Source organism: Aplysia californica, unplaced genomic scaffold (genome assembly GCF_000002075.1).
Source record: "Aplysia californica isolate F4 #8 unplaced genomic scaffold, AplCal3.0 scaffold00044, whole genome shotgun sequence".
Lineage (NCBI taxonomy): Eukaryota > Metazoa > Mollusca > Gastropoda > Aplysiida > Aplysiidae > Aplysia > Aplysia californica.
This window is the reverse complement of record NW_004797314.1, coordinates 1603056-1621002: the sequence shown is the minus strand read 5'-3', so window position 1 is coordinate 1621002 and position 17947 is coordinate 1603056. Positions and strand designations below refer to the sequence as shown.

General features: G+C 37.3%; 2 protein-coding genes across 2 annotated transcripts in view; one reads left to right on the top strand and one right to left on the bottom strand.

Annotated features, from left to right (window-relative positions):
* LOC101862330 (semaphorin-2A) overlaps nt 1-8489 on the top strand; it is a 17477-nt gene extending 8988 nt beyond the window's left edge. The window contains exons 14-15 of the mRNA XM_005092330.3: nt 2595-2683; nt 3257-8489. Of these exons, the coding sequence (XP_005092387.1) occupies nt 2595-2683; nt 3257-3328 (161 nt within the window). The 3' untranslated portion in view covers nt 3329-8489. The remainder of the gene's footprint in view (nt 1-2594; nt 2684-3256) is intronic.
* A 1745-nt stretch (nt 8490-10234) lies between these two features.
* Nucleotides 10235-17470, bottom strand: LOC101862098. Its single transcript, XM_005092329.3, has 4 exons — nt 17284-17470; nt 14325-14365; nt 12500-12629; nt 10235-11497 (listed from the first exon to the last, which is right to left on the bottom strand). Exons 1-4 carry the CDS (start codon nt 17362-17364, stop codon nt 11396-11398), a joined length of 354 nt encoding a protein of 117 aa, XP_005092386.1. The 5' UTR covers nt 17365-17470; the 3' UTR covers nt 10235-11395.
* Between the last annotated feature and the right edge of the window lie 477 nt (nt 17471-17947).

The following is a 17947-nucleotide window of genomic DNA, read 5'->3' as shown; positions in this document are numbered from 1 at the left end:
TGTCAGAAACAATTGTTAGATCTAATCTAGATCTAGATTTTTCTAGATCTAGATCTACCCAATATTGATCGGAATAAGACAACGTCATAAAAAAAGGAGTCAAATCCTAGGAGGTTTATACTGAGAAAGCTTCCACAATTCAGGCAGAACTACAATATTATCATGTAGAAACGATGGCTACGACGGTAGGCGTTACTGGCGTTTCAAATAGCACGGGAGCTATTCAGACCGCGGCGTTGCAAATAGCGCTTACCTAATGTTTGGGTCATTTGTTTACCAGTTTTCAATATATCAAAATTTATTTAAAAAAACAAAACAAACGTGAACGCACTGTATGCATGATGAATTCTGGATTTGCGCCACATGCTGTTGTAAGACACGTAAATGTGTGCAGAAGAACCATCCAACGTTTGAACCAAAGTTTTAACACCATTGGAACTGTCCAAGACAGGCCTAGAAGTAGCTTACGAAGGGTGACAACTCTACGCCTGGATTTGGTTATTCTCAACACCCATATTCGAAACCTGTTCCAACCAAGTGCAGAGATTGTCATTCACTTTGGACCGTCCTTTAGCATATAATAGTTTTTTTTAAAGATTCTTACGAGATATTGGATTATGGGATTATCGCCCTTTATGGGGAGCCATTCTGGTTTCATTGGGGAAAAAAAACTCGCCAAATTTGGGCGCAAAAGCATTGGCAATTGTATCAGAGACGTTGGTATAAAGTGTTTTATTCATCAGTGGTCTAGGTCATTTTCTTTTTCCGTCGCACTGATAGAACAGAAAGAGCGTTTAGAAGAAAAGGGCAAACTTTTCATCAAGCCAACGTCCGTCAAGTGGAACGATTCGGTGGCGGAAGTGTGATGGAATGGGGTGGAATCTCTGCTCATCATTGAATTAGGTCACCCTTCAAGGCAACCTCACAGGACGACGGTATTGTGACCAAATTCTTCATTGTCATCTCCTGGCCTGCATGGTAAGGCATGGTGAAATTTACCAGCATGGCAACGCTCGACCCCAAGCGGCAATGATCGGCCAAAACACATTTCAAATTCGTCACATATCAATGTTCTGGACTAGATCTAGTCTTCCTTGATCAACAGGCCTTAACCCTGCAGAACAGCTGTAAGATGACCTTGACCGGAGGATTAGAAATAGGCCTCACCCGGCGCAAACTTGTCGGGAACTGAAAGCTGCACTTCACGAGGAAGGGCAGGCGATTCCTTAGTCCCCAATAACACAGGATAAGCCAAACCGTGTGTACTCGTGCCTAACCGTACCGTCTCTCTTCGGGCGGTATGTACCGGTATATTCTGTCCCTCTGTCCTGCGGTTCGACGGCTTGTGCTGCTTAAATGAATAATTTGAAATCATAACCCTAGCACGGCACGGCATGAGTGGAAAGGATCAGTGTTCCTTTCCGCACAAGCCATGCAGGGGACATAGATCTGCCAGTACCAATCGGCAATGTATCCTGTTGTGCAGTGGTTGTGGAAAAAACGACGGGAAAGCAAAATAGATAGGAAAACAAGGAGGATGTGGGTTCGTTCAATTTATTTGAACAGGCAACACGTTGGCAAGTATCATACGCTCTTTGAAAACATAAAGAATGATGATAAAAAATTATTTAATTATGCAAGAATGACACTTGGATCGTTCGAGGAGCTGCTTTCTCTTTTGATGATCTTTTATCAATGTCTTCTTCAACTGGAGGCGAGAGAGTCGAACGTTCACTTGAATCATCCATTTTAACACAGAGCGTACTACCAGGAAAAGAGGAAAGCGCGGTGTGTTTATTTCCCGCCAAGCCGCCTTGAGAAGTTGAGGCCGTGTCCTGTGTCGTAAACTTTGGCCTCTATCCACTAGTAAACCGTGCCTATATCCCTCGTGTGTCCCTGTGACAGCTTTACGACAACTGTTTTACTTGGAACCATTTCCGTCATGCTCCTCGGCACAGCTTGCCTTATCCTATAAGGACATTAATTCAGTCAATGAACAGACGATATGTAGCAGTAAATCACGCTGGGAGAGGCCATACTAAACATCAAGCACTTTGATTTAGACTTTGCACGGGCGAGTTAACATGAGGTAAGTATGAATAAAGTTGTCCCCTTTGAATAAAAAATACATTGGCAATTACAAGTATTTTCATGTCATCTACACAGAAAATAAATGAAGTTCACGTATGCCAACTTTCGTTTCGCTGTATTATTATTATTATTATTATTATTATTATTATTATTATTATTATTATTATTATTATTATTATTATTATATTATTATTATTATTGAAGTTACAAACAATGAAAATATTTTTTTATGTCCACGTCCATAACAGAAAAATAAGTTTGTTTTTATGTTTTGATAAAGGTTATCTGCACTGAAATTTGGTGTTGTGTGCAAAGTTTTGCTGAAGTTCTTTATTCTTGTCTGAACTTCAGCTTTCATCTTTTGGATTTATCTGGTCTATGCAAACATTTATGCAAGTGGATGGCTCAGGTGTAACATCACTAGTTTTGAACCTGAACATTTTATACATCTTGTATTAAGAATTCTTGATAATAAGTTCAAATCTCATTGTTTTCCATTTCAGGTAAGGAACAAATTGAACAACGGTGGATGAGAAAGTTTGACCAATGGTGTGATGAGTTCGAGAGATATCAGGAGGACATTCGGCAATGGGTAAGATAAAAATTCATTATGTTCTCGCTTTAATTTCAAATTTTCCCACATCACAATTAGATGCACCTGTACATCTTTTTGTAAAAACAGTGGTAGAAGGCTTATAAATGGATATGTTACTTTTCTCACTGCATACAAACTTTTTCTACTCCGTGCTGACCAAAAAAAACTTTAGTTTAACCCTTTGAGCCCTGGCCTCCTGAGGCTATCGTGCCCCTCTGCCTGAGCTCTTGAGCGATAAATTATTAACCTTAAGATGATTGTCAGAATCACATTCCATATCCCACTCAGGGTAGTCCTTGTCATTACCAGCATCTAATTAATAAAGATCTTCAAAATAATCAATAACATATTTTGTAGTCAATGCTGTTTTACGTACACATTTTGTCTCATTGTCTCAGGCGGGCAGGGTTGGGGATGGGGTCTCGCTCAGTGCTGTACTGGTGGCTAGGCATACTGGCAGTTTTACGCACCACCAGTGTACCGGTGTCAAGGGCTGAAAGGGTTAAAGTCAAACTGTTATAAAATCTTGTGTGTAATAAGTTTGTTTCGATTTCTTTTTCCTCTGTGCAGGAACGCAAGTGCTCATCGTGTTGCCAAGGGGCAGCACTCACAAACATGGTGCCTGCACTGGGAGGAAAGTAAAGCAAAATTAGAAAACTGATGAAAGTGGACGGTAGAGAGAATTTCCTCATCTGGTTGCCTTATTCAACAATGCCATAGCCATCAGAAATGTGCTGGCTATTCTGAACTTCGCAAATATCAATATGTCTGTTAATACTTTTGACGGACTCTGTGGCAAATCCTGAAGTTTTTGCTCTGCTCAAAAAGAATGACTGCTATGATACGCTTAAGAGTACCATACCACTCATTTGGTTGTTTGAGAGGAGAAAAGTTCAGATTTATTATGGGACTGATTTGTGACAAACTTTCAGGTGATCTAAAGGGTCAGTTCATCTGGATGCAAGGAGACCTGTCAGGAAGATGTTTCCTTACGATGGGTTGAGCTCATCACAAGAGCTCCCCTGCCTATCTGTGATAGACTATGTCTCTGTTCATCATTCCTTCATCAGTGGAAGCAAAGCGGCAAAGTCCTGCGCTCGTCATAGTCTCGGTCGGTAAATCCGCCGAGAAACGAGGGAGCAACCATCTTACGAGGATTGTCGTGCCGAATGGTCACATCATAGCTGTGGGGCGTGTCCACTTACGTAGCCAAGCCAGCAAATTGGCCACAGCTTTCTAGGGCTCTTTATCTGATATGGACGTCAAAACTTACTTCATCGGATAATTATTGTTTTGTGTGAAGCTTATTTCAAGATGAATGCATTGAGTGCCGTATAGGTCAATCTGCATATCTGTTTGTTATTCTTGACCTTTGTTAATTTACTAGGTCTGATACCTTGAAAATGAGATTATTTCTTTTTAAAGAAAAACTTAAAACAGTGCTAAATTAAGGACCAGTTTCCTTAGTTTCATATAAAATGTATTGTTTGTGGATTTTGCTTATTACCATCCTTTGAACAAAGCAGATGGGGAAAGAAAAGGTTTTTCATTGTTGTTTTAAGTTTGTCATATTGAATAAATATCCTGCTCTGAATTTAATCTTTAAACAAACTTTATATTCACTAACATGATTATTCTTGCAAGGTAGAAACCTTGCAAAGTGACATTTCAAGAGTAAGTGAATAATTTTTGTTGATTTAATAAGCATAATTGTGTATCGTTGAAATTTACATTCAGTACCCATTGATAAGAAATTGTTGAAAGTAAGTTTTCTGTGTAAGAACCAGAGTTGATAATGAGATGAAAGCTCTGATTCTTTGTAGGCCAAGCCGAGACTGGCCACGTGAGTAGTATAATTTGTAACAATGGTCTTTTGATTTCTTTTTTTGCTAGCAAAAGTTTTCCCATACGGATACCTGAGATCTAAAAATGATCAACCCACAGAAGAAAAGTTTTGAGAAAAACTGTTTAGATTTTGTGTACAGCTTTCATGACTTTGTGTTGATGCTTTTGCTATGTTGGTTTGAGTGCTACGTAACACTACCAATCCTGTTCAGACAAAAATGGCACGTGCTGACTGACCTGCCTATCCAGTTTTTCTCAAAACTTCCAGATGTTTCTCAGATTGTCTTTAGGTTTCATGTATCCAATTAATTGTACCTTAATTGTACCTTAGAAGACATGTAGCTGGCTTGTTGGTAAGAAGTTTAGAATCTTATTATCAATGTGCTGAAGCATGAATGTTTTGTACATTACGATAAATGCAAATTTGCTCTGATCTTCTCGGATACTTCTTTAAAAAAAAATAAATTTTGTGCATATGCCAGAGTACGCAAGTTGAAAAATCTTGGTGGGTTATCTCACATTTATCAAGCCGATTTGGATATATGTGTTTATCATTTTATCACATAGACCAGTGTTTGTACAGTGGGACAGATTGATTGTGCCACAAGAAAACGTTGAGAATTATTGACCTGTTCTTGTCTTGATGATATACAGTGGAGTCCACTTTGACCAAACATTGTTAATCTGAAAACAGTGGTAAAACAAAAGAAAACAGAATCCCTATTTTTTTCTTTGCCATTTGAGAAATCTCTCTTAACTGAAAACATGGCTTAATCAAAGAAAATCAGGTGATCCTGCTGATTTTGGTTTAGGCAGACTCCTTTGTATATGATTTGGAGAGTGTATGAAACAGAGCAGATTTGTGCAAGTGTGAGTGAATTAGTGAAACAGTATGACATCTCCATTTGAGCGCTCATTATTTGTAACTGTTTCTTATATATGGTATACAAATATCTTCATTTCAGCTCAGTTGGCTGCAAGGATGTAATACATTGAAATTATTCTGCTTTTCAGTCTTGTGAGGTGTCTTTACAATGTAAGTTGATGGTATAGCTCATGGCATGTTTCACTACAGATGGGACTTTTTATTAATGCTTATGTGATGGTTGCCCTAGATGTTGGAGAACAAGAGGAGCCACTTTCAATTCCTCTCCTTCACTATTCTCAAATTTTAACTCCATCATTTATAGTAGGACTGTTCATAACTAAGTTTTTCTCCATCTCACTGTACAAAGATAGTATGAATAGATCCATGGCGTAACCATGTTGCAACAGTGTGTTGGTAAATGAAGTAGAGATTATTTTGTTTGCAATAGCACATCTTTATGGAGTGTGTTTTGTTGTTACAACACTTAAGAGATATTCTTCGAGAAACTTCTCGCTGAGAAAATTTTGTTGGCTTCCTCTCTCCCTGTAGGCTTTCTGGCTATATTTTCTAAGGACAGAACTCTCAATTATCTTAATGTTTGACAAATCTCCCTTTCCAGTACCAGTAGTGGGATACACAAAGTACGTTATTAAGCAGTGGAATCCATGACCATGATCAAAATATCCTTTCTATTAGTTTCAAAAGTACATACCGAGGGTGTATAATATTGTCCTCTCATGCCAAAGGACTTACTTCTAATTGAATTTCAGGGAAAGGATACTATGGGTTGTTTTTTTTTGTCTCAGATTTTTCACACATTTGATTCCTGGGTATGTAAAGTCTGCCTCTAGAAATGTTGGAGAAGGCTACACATGCATCAGAGATCCTTCTTTAGCTGTTAAAGGTCTAAGAAAAAAGTCATTTTGGACTCTAAATTTTAAAAAAATTCCCTGGTCATTAACTGAAGATAATCTGGACAGTGTAGACCATATGGCTGTCTGAAAATTGAGAATGACTACAATCTAATAGTAATTGGAAAATAAACCCCAGTTTCATACTGGGGTGAAAAAGCAAGATCCCATATAATATGAAGCATATAAAATGGAAAAGAGGACACATTCTGGGTGTGCAACTTACAGCAATTGCAGGCCTACATGTTGTACGCAGATAAGACAGGCCTTTGAATTGTCAGGGGCTTACATGATGCTGTGCTTATAATGTTGATTGTTTTTTTTTAATTATAAGAATATATTGTACTTTCAGTATCAGTGAACACTGGGAGAAGTGAGTCTAGAACAGGCTTTGGAAATGTATGAGCCATTCTTAAAGGGTGATCACACATAGTCTCTTTTTCTCCAACTGTGAGAAATGATATGAAAGGAGAATTGAATAAAAAAAACTACACTTTGTCTAAAAATAAAAAAGAATCTATACCATTTGATAGGAAATCGGGCCACAGTCTAAATGTGTCAACGAACGTCTTATTTTTTTTAGCATTGTTATGTGGATGTAGTTTACAAGGCTCAATCACAAACAATTAGATTCTCAAAGTGTGCTCAGATTATGTAGAGTACGAAAAGGTGCCAGTAGTCATTTCAAAACATTTCTGTTGTGATTTTGATATTCTTTCTTTTTTAGGACATTTTGAACATACCAAAGTTGATCATTGGAATGAATACAGACAGAAAAACACAAAAATCAGCTGTTTAATTAAAAATGGTACCATATTTACTTGTAACCGTGTTTTAAACTGACCTCTTAAGAATGGCTCATACATGTATATAATATATGTCTATATCTAATATGAACATGCAGTTGCCATACTTTCCGGTGAAATGGAACAACATATCCTTCACTGTCATAAGTGAGTCTTATGAACTTGTTTGTGCTGACTCTAATTAAATGATTGGTGTTTCCGAAGAGCATGTTTGGTTTTGAGTGAGTGAGTTGTAAATATCTAAACAAACTATATGAATGAATTAAGTTAACGAGCTCTGACCAAATGAAATATTGTACTTTATGATCAACCTCTCAATTTGGCCTGAATTTTTTTTGTGTGTGTCTATTATTAGCCTTGCCTAATTGTCACAATGTATATGTATGTATACATATATTACAAATTTTTATAGATTGTTAATTATATTCATGATTTTTCACTCATCAGGCTGTGTGCTCAAAGTTTGTATGAATGTTGAAATAAAATTGAATGAATGCGTTTTGTGTAAAAGAGAAAATAAACATGAACAAACATGCTTCATTTGTGACATTATTCATGGAAATGAAATGTAAATACTGTATCTGCTCTGGCAAACCTTGCCTCTTAGTGAATTTTGTACAGCCTTTCTGTTTTCATGTTTCTTGTTCAGTGTCAACTTTACATTGCACAAATTTCACGATTCAGTCGGAGTACATCAAATCACGCTTTCCTTTTCCCATCCCCTACATGTCGCGGTGAATGAAGCTTTGAGTTACCGGTTATGTTGTAACTCGTGCTGTGAGAGTGGATAGATATGGTTGCTGATTAATTTTAAGTATGAATGTTTACTAATAATATTGTTTTAGCTACATATTACCCACAAGCTGCCAGTCTGAGATGCTTTATAAGTTAAATCTTTGTATTTACCAGTACTTAACAAACTTTCATTTGTAATGGCTTCGATAACATTTAACATCGCATGACAAACATCAGTACAAGAAGAGCGCAATTCGTTAAGTACAGAAATTTGTCACTTAATGATCATTTCGTGGTATTGGAGATGAATGAGATACTCTTCCCTGTAGAGTTTTATTTTACTTTTTTTTTTCTTTGTTGTTGCGTACTATAGAAATAGCACAATACAACACATTTTGATTCGTAAGTAATGACGAGCAGTGTGCTAGAGATTTAAAATTTCATCTTATGCCCCCACACGTCTTCTATTGATAATATAGAGTAAGTCATGACACAGCCCAATTGGTGAGCATGGGGTTTGTTGTGCAACACAGCATGGATGTCAATGAGTAGATGTTTGACAAAATAGAAGACATGTACTAACGGATCTGTGAATGTTGATATTGATGTGTATATGATAAATCATGGTTAAAAAATCAGGAGTCTCTTGTCTTCTTCTTTTACGTTTTTATGTGTGCGGTTGAAAACTGAAGTGTATGTTTCCACTGTTTGAGTTGAAAGAGAACAAAAATAAAAACAACACTGATCCCATGGATCTTTGGACATGCAGAAAGTCAGTTTGAGTGATGTCTGCTTCATTTTGACAGAAATAAATCTTGATAATAGTCACGCAGGAAAGTAGAAAAATACAGACTGTGCCAAAGTGCCCACCAACAGGCCCCCAATAATTCTACTCTTCTCCCATTCAGGGGGTTCCGGTAGTGATAACCATTAGCTATAAGAAACTAGAGTTTTTTTAGGGGAATTGTGTAGTGGCTTGCTGATAGAAAATTATTGGTGGAAGTATCTTAGTTTCTTCCACAAAGAAAATATCATAAGATCAAATACAGTTGAATCATTTTCTTTTTTAAAGATACAAATGTCTTTTTCAGGTTAACATTTCATACCAATTCCAACACTGTTTCTGTTCAGCAACCAGAGATGGACACCTTGATTAGGTTTCAGTTTTAGGTAGCCTTTGTGAAACTTCATTCATTAATGATCGGCATCTGTGGCGTAGCAGTTAATTGAGAAGAGAGAAGAAGTCCATTCTCTAACAATGCAAACAGCTTTGACATTGTGAAATTTGATCAGCTCACAAGGCTAGAGACACCTTTTAGAAAAAAAAATGATTTGTTGAATTGAATTCGATATGATACAAGTTTAGTATCTCCTCTTTCAACACGGAAGGATTGTCATACAAGGGACCTCCAATTAAACATCCATCTTTGAAATGACCATGCCAAGAGTGCCATTGGATTTTTTAAAAAGGGTACTCCATGCAGGAATACAGTATAATACTATTAATACTGAGCAAACAGCCATCCCAGAAGGGATTTAGAGTTCGAGACACTTTCATATTATGCCATGAAATTGGTGTAAATGGAGTTGAAAAAGGAACCCATCCAACAAATGCCATTCAGCTCTTATTAAAATTTGACAGATTGATCATATTCTTCACTTTCTATTGACTAAAGACATCATGGAACCCCTGGTCAACGCAGAGATAAAATAACTAAATGAATACAACCATTAAAGAGAGGTGACTGCTATGGATAGGATCTGAGTTTCATAGTCACCTACTAGACTGAACAAAGCTAACAACTATCTTTTGAAACATCATTTGCATCAAACTAGTGATCTATCATTAAATCATCTTTCCACCTGCGCAAAATTAAAAATATCCTACCAACTGAAAATATTACGTGTGTCCCGCGTGCTCATATGACCTTATGCAGTTGTGAGCGCAGTAAAACACTTGCCCTCAAAAAATAAAAATAATCTTTGCACTGATTGAATGTACACTCAGTCTGAGGATGAGTTAGCGGAAAACTTTTGTAGCACGTGACTGCTATGAGGCTGTTTTGTCACAAAAATGATGGACTATGGCTGTGCTGGACAGGGACCACTATGTACAACTTAAAAATATAGAAAAGACATACGGTTGTCATGGAACAGTGGCTGTGGTTAGTACAAGTGGCCTCTGTAGAGAGGTAACTGCAAAGGCAGATTTGACTGTGTAGTCAAAGTAAGACATTTTTAAAATAAGAATGAATCAATAATCAATATATACAACAAAGAAAGGTCTAGAATATTGCCATATGAATGATGGCGGAAAAAAGCAAAACAAAATAGAATTTCCTTCAATTGCACTCTTATCAAAAGACATAAGACCAAAAAGTTATAGCAGAGGTTTTAGAATCTGTAAATGTTTAATGCTTCAAGTTACTTATGAAATGAACAATGTTCATGCAACTTTAACCTAGTGTGATAATTTTTATTCATTAATGCATTCAAACAGGAATAAAAATGTGATGTGAAGGTCAACATAGTATGAGCCTAGAGTCTCTGAAAATGCGCATCCGTTTGAATTGCCAATGTTGTGTAAATCAAACAAAGTAAAAGAAACAGACAAAGAAGGTTCGCTCTAGATTTAAGAAAGCTGTTGATGATCATAAAAATCTATTTCAAAATATAAAATGGAATTTTTCATAGCCTTTCTCAGAAAGTTTTAAAGTACTGGTTCCTGTAACAACACAATATTTTCTTGGAAATCTTTTATCTCATCAGTAATACAGATTAGCAGAAACAGATAGGCAGAAAAATACACATCAGATGAAACTTAAGATTTATGTCAAAGAAGCGCGAAATGGAGAGAAAAGACTCACATGAGGCATAATTATTTACAACAAAACCTTATGGCATAGCACAAAATATATATATCACAAAATAGACACTTATATTCATATATTCAACAACTTTCAGACACACATTGCATCCATAAGAGTAATTCCAAAATAGAGAACATTGTTATACGACCACAAGGAGAAATATTACAATAGATCATCATTGGCAGAAATACTGCAAGACAAACTAGGCATCTTCACAAGAAATAGGCTTCTACTTTTCTGCAAGATGAGATTTTGCCGTTGCCAGAAGGTAAAAGGCAACCTTATAGTCTGAGTGAGAGGCTCTACATTAAATTGTTGCTTAGGAATGACTCAAGATCTTGCCTGTCTTTACCGTAAGTATTGACTTCTTTGTGAGTGAGGTCAGCCAAATTTTCAAAATGCAGTGAAGGTTTTCAGCTTGAAAGTGAAAGACAATTATCACAGCTACATATTAGTATGTCCAAACAAGTACAGTGGTACATCTTTCATGCACAAGCCATTTTTTAAAAGTGATTTTGACTCTTACAACAAGCACTCTGTAGTAAATTTACAACAATTTATATATCAGTCTCACACTTACTCCTCTCTGTTCAATACCTGCTTTACTCAAGACTCCACCATTCAACATAAAAACTTTTGCTCACGAAAAGATAAATAGGTCCATACAAAGGGTCTCAAACACGTTGTTTGTGAAAAGTCTTCCCCATCTGTGCCAATTCTTCTTCATACATTTTCTGGTCTGCCTCTATCCGCAGAGCGAGGGCCCTCTGGCGAACCTTGAAAAAGAAAAAGAAAAGAATCATAGTATTCAAAATATTACAAGACAATGTGAAAAAGCAGGTAATTTTTTTTTGTAATCAGTCTAATTTATTAGATATTTCTGAGACACATAGCCCTACAATGTCTTCAATTTAAAAGAAAAGAAAAGAAAGGTAATCTATGGATTTAATAAGGTCAAAAGAAAGAATTTTAAGACTCTTTAATATCTCTTTCACTGAGTATGAGAGAGGAGATTTAATATTTTTACAAACATTACATTACAGTAAAACTCCTATGTAATGCACTTCAGGTGACAAGAGAATGTTTTGGTGTTTAGCAGAGCGCTAATCAGAAAAACAAAAACTTAGTGTAACTGATTTTCATTCATTGATAACAAATGTAGAGCTGCCAACCTTTGGAGATTAAAAAAAGGGAAACCTTGTTAAAAACCTCATGCAGGTTCAAACCAGGTTAACTGTTTACTTGGTGGATTTTCACGCTACAGCATGTATTCAGTTTAAGAAAAAAAACAAATGACAAAACTTGGAATTGGTCAATCAAAGCTGCACATTAAAAAAGAACCTGAAATCTTTTGGGAACATTCCCAATGAATTAGTGATGGTCGCCAGCTTTCTAGCGTCTTGTCTTCCTATCCCAATTCTCTCACCACCTCGTGCACATGGGAAGAGAGAAAAATATTGAAGGAGGGTCTCAGCCTACAGAACACATTTTGTGTGAGCAGAAAAAAAAATAAATGGGCAACTTTTTGTTGACAAGAACAAGTCTGCTGGAAATTTTTTTATTGTGTTAAGGGAAGTCGCAATGCATTGAATAGAGAGGGATTAAAAAAAGGGGATTTGAAAGCCTTTCGTGTCAAAAGGAATATTGTGTTTAATGACTTCATATTTAACAAAGTCAATTGTACCTACCATAGTACAAAACAGGAAATTTTTCCAAACATGTAAAGATGACAAATAGCCTTCATGATATTTTTCCTAAATGAATACCACAGCACCTACCAGTAGATTGGCCTTGGCCACCATTTTCATTTCTTGTTCCAACTGCTTTTTCCCTAACTGGTATGCTTTGGCTTTCACCTTTAGGTTACTCTTTTCAAACCACTTGTCATGGAGCTCTCTTTGATCAAGCCTGTAAAAAATTTAGGCAAATTATACATCAATATTTAGCAACATTACAATTTTAAACAATATTCTGGAAAATAATTAAAGTGCGTGTACATCTATTAAGTCCATACCACTTGATTAAGTATTCATTTCATCTGAAGGAAGGAAAATATTATATATTAAATAACACATAAGCATTTTAAAATGAATGTTAAATGGCTGTGGTATGTGCCTACGCCTTAAGGCCAAGAGGTAGAAAAAAAATGTCAAAAGCAGAGAAAAGACCAAGGTTAGCCTTCACCTGCCCTCAGAGAAAGAGAAAAAGATCAGCAGCACTCCCACATGGGCCTGATGAGCCACAAGCAGAATGTTTTAGACACCACCATGATAATAATATTATGCAAGGTGTTCGCCTATGCGAACAGTTTATCTATTAATTGATAATGTCCAAAGTGCATCTGTTTGCAATGGGTTGTTGGCAGGTGCTCTGGTGCGGTTTGCTTTTTCTTTCCTATAAAACATCTATCATCTTGATTTCTCCTCCTTCTTTTTTTGCTTGCTACTCCCTTGTAAGATCTCAAATATACGGCACTTATATGTGAGGCAGCATGGTGAAATCAGGCACTCGTCAGAATACAAAAATCTGAGAAACAGGCATTTTTCTGCCAGTATTGGACATTTTTATAATATTTTTATTTTTCGGCTTCACCTCTTTTGGGTTCAAATAAAAACACATTTCCATGTGAATTTTACTGAAAAACATTGATTAAAGGCACAAAATATGTCAATTTTCAGTTTTCAAAGACTCTTTTGCTGTTTGGGTTACCAAATTTTGGCGGCCACTTTTTCGTTAATTTCACCACTGAAGCCATACCACTTCACTTCCTTCAATTGCAAATATCTTGAATTTTTTTCAAGATAAAATGATATTTAGGTCATTGAAAGCAAGGCAAGTAAATATGTAAGTTAAAAAATAAGTTACACTTTTATTTGTCTCGGAAGGGCACTTTGGTTTACAATGGCAAACAAACATTTACATACATAAATACATAATTACAAATACGCACATACATAAATACATGCATAAATACATACACAAATATACACTATTACACAAAGACAGACAGTTTACAACCATGCCATTGTCGTTCGCCACTGTGCAGCGCCTTGTATTTTGAGCTAGGGTTGTTGTGTCTTGCTCAAGGACACACCCCAGTGACCACCCATCTGATCCCCGTGTCACCAACATTTGCTTGACATTAATTCAGTCTAAACTCACTACTCACTTAAACAGCTTTCAGATGGAACCAATAACTCCAGATGCCCAAAAATTGATGAGCGCTTGATTCCACAGAGTCATGAAACATATGACCTTATTGTATTGTAAAACTGTTACTAAACTATCCGTTTGCAACAGATTTGTCTTAGAAATATATTTTTGCCTCATTTCTTAATTTTAAAAAACCTGATAAGAGGCAGTTCACGTGCAATTCTTTGCACCAGTCGAATATGAGATAGTATGTCACTGCTCTTCCTTCCCTGAATACGAGCTGAGATGTTGGAGATCACTGCTAAGGACCAGTCACATCCCTTATTTGAATTCTGCATTGTCTATTAGTTTGGGTTTTTTAAAATTTGCTTGGGGACTAATAGGGACTTATTTCTAGTCTCTGAAAATAATACTTGTAAACCCTCAATAAAAACAATGTATAATACTCACACTTTTTGATCAATGTCATTGATCAGCAGCTGATCATTTGCCTGAAAGAAAAAAAAAGACATGTAAAGTTGAACAGTAATACAGAAATACTGGTAATTCTTTTTTTAAAGAAGCGACCGTTTGATCTAGGTATTGATACAATGTCTGATAAAAATAATTGACAATGCAAGCATTAAATGGAAGAATGGTACATAAATTAGGATTGTACAGCAAGATGACAGCAGTATGTGCAAATAAATCAGCTTATCTACATGTGTTTATTGATTTCGGCTTATCTACATGTGTTTATTGATTAAACATGAGAGTTATTTGAATTATATTTCTATGCTGGCAATAAAAAAAAAAGGTATCACTTTCTGATTGTTTAAAAAAATCTGGTCATTTGAGTCTTTCCCCTTTTCCTTTCTTGTGAATAATACCAAGTACTCTAAAAAGTAGGTAACGTTATAAAAACAACATTTTGATGCTTCAATTGGTGTTCACAGCACGTGTTCCCAACCACATGTTTAATTTTTTCTATTCTTTGTTTTTTATAAAGTTAAGGTCTTTGTTTACCAAAAAGCGTGGTAACACTTGATCATAGGTCACCCAAGAAAGACAGTAGGTTGAACTGAACATCAGAGAAATCAAGCCATCGGCATGCTTCATATGTTCCTGCTGTTGCCAGGACGACATTGAGCAACTGGGGTATTTTTTTGTATTCTTGACTCAACTCCCTGTGACTTCTGTGCTCAACAAAAGTTTGAATGCATTCAGGACCTAGCAAGAACTGTATATTCAAGGCTACAAGGCATACCAGAAGCTGACTGCCACTGTAGTGCCTTCCAGAAGCAGCTGTGAAGGTTGAAATACTGCACACAAAGTCTACTGCATTAAAGATTTTTTTAGGTACTTCACAACTTTCATTACTTTTTTTATCCACCCTTTAAGTACCCTCACTATGACAAGCGATGATGGCAATATGAATGTGAATAGGAGTGTGAATGGGGAAGCACTCGGTAGATCAGCAGTCCAACACTCTTCTTATATTAGACTTCTTTCTTTCAAGGTATTGTCCTGTCAACAGCAAGATGTCATGTAGCCCTTCAACAATGACCTTCAGTCTGTCCTATTGGCTGTTCTCTGTACCTCGTGTTGTACCAACCCATTCTCTGATGGTCTACCTCTTCATCATTTAAAGCTCTTGGTCCCCACTCAGTGCATCTTTTTGCCCATCCGTTATAGGCTATCCTTCATTCTACAGACGTAACCAGCACATTTCCATTTTTGTCGGAGTATAAATCTGGGGATGTCTGCTAGTCCTGTTTTTTTTTCATATCTTTGTGTCCTTAATTGTTCCTAAACCTTGTACTCAGGATGCCAACACTCCACCTGTCATCCCTATTGACAGCTATGAACTTAAAGTCATCCACTCACCGTGGGTCCACCAAAAGCAATAATCTATCTCTGGACGCCAAAATCAATAAACACACCGGCAAAGCTGCAAACAAACCTATATATGGACGCTTCTCCATCACATCTGGGAAAATCCAAAGCTGACAACTGCAACCGGTGTACAACTCCTACATCGTCAGCACTCCCCTCTATGACGGCAAAACATAGACAACTTATGCCAAGCAAAAACGCAAACTGAACAGTTTCCACATGTGCTGTCTGTGCCACATCATCGGTACAAAATGGAGCAACAAAGTGCCCAACACTCAGGCGTTCACATCCACTGGCCTGCCCACCATGTTATCATTACTCAGACAACACGGGCTAAACTGGCTTGGCCACATAATACCGTATGCACCGAAAAGAAGATGGCCACATACCAAAAAACATATTAAGCGGAGAACTTGCCTCAGTCAAGAGAACAGTAGCCACCCCCAGTCTCACTTCAAAGAGGTCTGTAATAAGCATGACATAGAGCTGTGGACATTAACACAGAGACTTGGGAAGACACAGCTGCTGTCCATTAGAGTTGGGGCGAGCGGACAGACGGGTTTGTTACTCAAAATTTCCACCATGAACGCCAAGCTACAATGTAGGGCAGGAGGGTGATTTTTTAATGGATACTTTTTTTTTGGGGGGGGGGGGGTTGTAAGTAGTATACAATGGAAGGAGTCGCTCCCCGTTCGTCCGTCCGTGCGCTCAATGCATGGAGTCTCTCCGACCCGCCCATCCGCTTACTCGCTAAACGAACTGTTGTCTTTGTCCGATGTGTAGCGAGTAGTGAACTGCTCTTCACAAGCGGACGGCTCGTTACCTGTCCACTCGTTCGCGGGTAGTGCCAGCGAGTAGTTCGTTACTCGCGGACGCTAATTTTGCGAGCCCGACCCAACTCTACTGTCCGCAGCTGATGGCGTAGTGTTCTCCGCAAGCAGCTGAATATGGCAAGGAAATTATCCTGACCACAGCTGAAGAAACAGAGCCATGCAGAAAGCACACAACCCCACGTACATAGTCCCCCCCCAAACCAGTCACACATACAGCTAATGGGGCTGGTACTGCCATTCTCCAACTGGACTGTAGCGAAGGCACCAACTCAACTTCACCATCGGCACAACATCCATAGGTCTACAACATCATAGGCCTACTAGATCTCTAGATCTAGATCTAATCTAGATTAGATCTTTAGGCTATCTAGTCGGCATATCGACTGATATATTATTTTTATAGGCCTACCCAGTATCTTCCATTGCTGTCTAGATCTACTCTGTGTTGTCCTTTATTTCTTAAAGATATTTTTGACAATTGGCCAATTTTGACACCTAAACCGAGAGCTCATCAATGCTCTTCTTAGTCTTACTATAAACACAAGTACAGAACGTTCAGTAGCAGGCGTGTAGGTTCCTAGGCATAGGCCTTGGTTAACTAGATCTATTCTAGTCTAGGCTAGGGCTAGATATATCTAGGCAGAATCTAGGTACCTCACGACTGGAGCACAAATTAATATAAACCTCATCTCTTTACTCACCTGCAAATTTTTTGTATATTCTTGATATAATTTACTAGGGTTGTGTGGTTGTTCGTATCTTAGATTTGTTTCTTTACTCATTTTGGTAGTTTTGTTAAATCAAATCCTAACTTGATGTATCTAAGCTTAGCCGACAATTGTGCAGGGCGAAATTTCCACACCGGAAGTTTATATGTTGCTATGTTAAAGATTTTTAAAAAGTCTAATGGGAAAGAATTGAGGTACAAAACTAGATCTAGATCTGGATCAAACGCTATCTTCACGATTGGAGATTTTTTTTTTTTCCGCCTGTCTTCCTATGCTTTTAATGCTTTCGATTTCGAACATAGTTCGACTTTTTAGAATGATGGATTATTCAAATGTATTCAAAGTGTTTCCACAGTTTCAATGACAACAGAGAATGTTGAGACTTTTTTATACAAGGGGCGTCACCCATGTAATACTTTCTGGAAATAATTTAATATCAAGGCTACTTCCCATGCGTCAAAAGAACGGAAAAGGAATTTTAAATTGTTGGTTTTATTTTCTTTTTCCATGATTATGTATTTTTACCATGATTAATTAGATCTATAACAGGCTTTATCTTTTCTCGCACAAACCCTAAAAAAGCTCCTCCGAAAAGCATTCCCAAAAGCACACACACACACACACACACACACACACA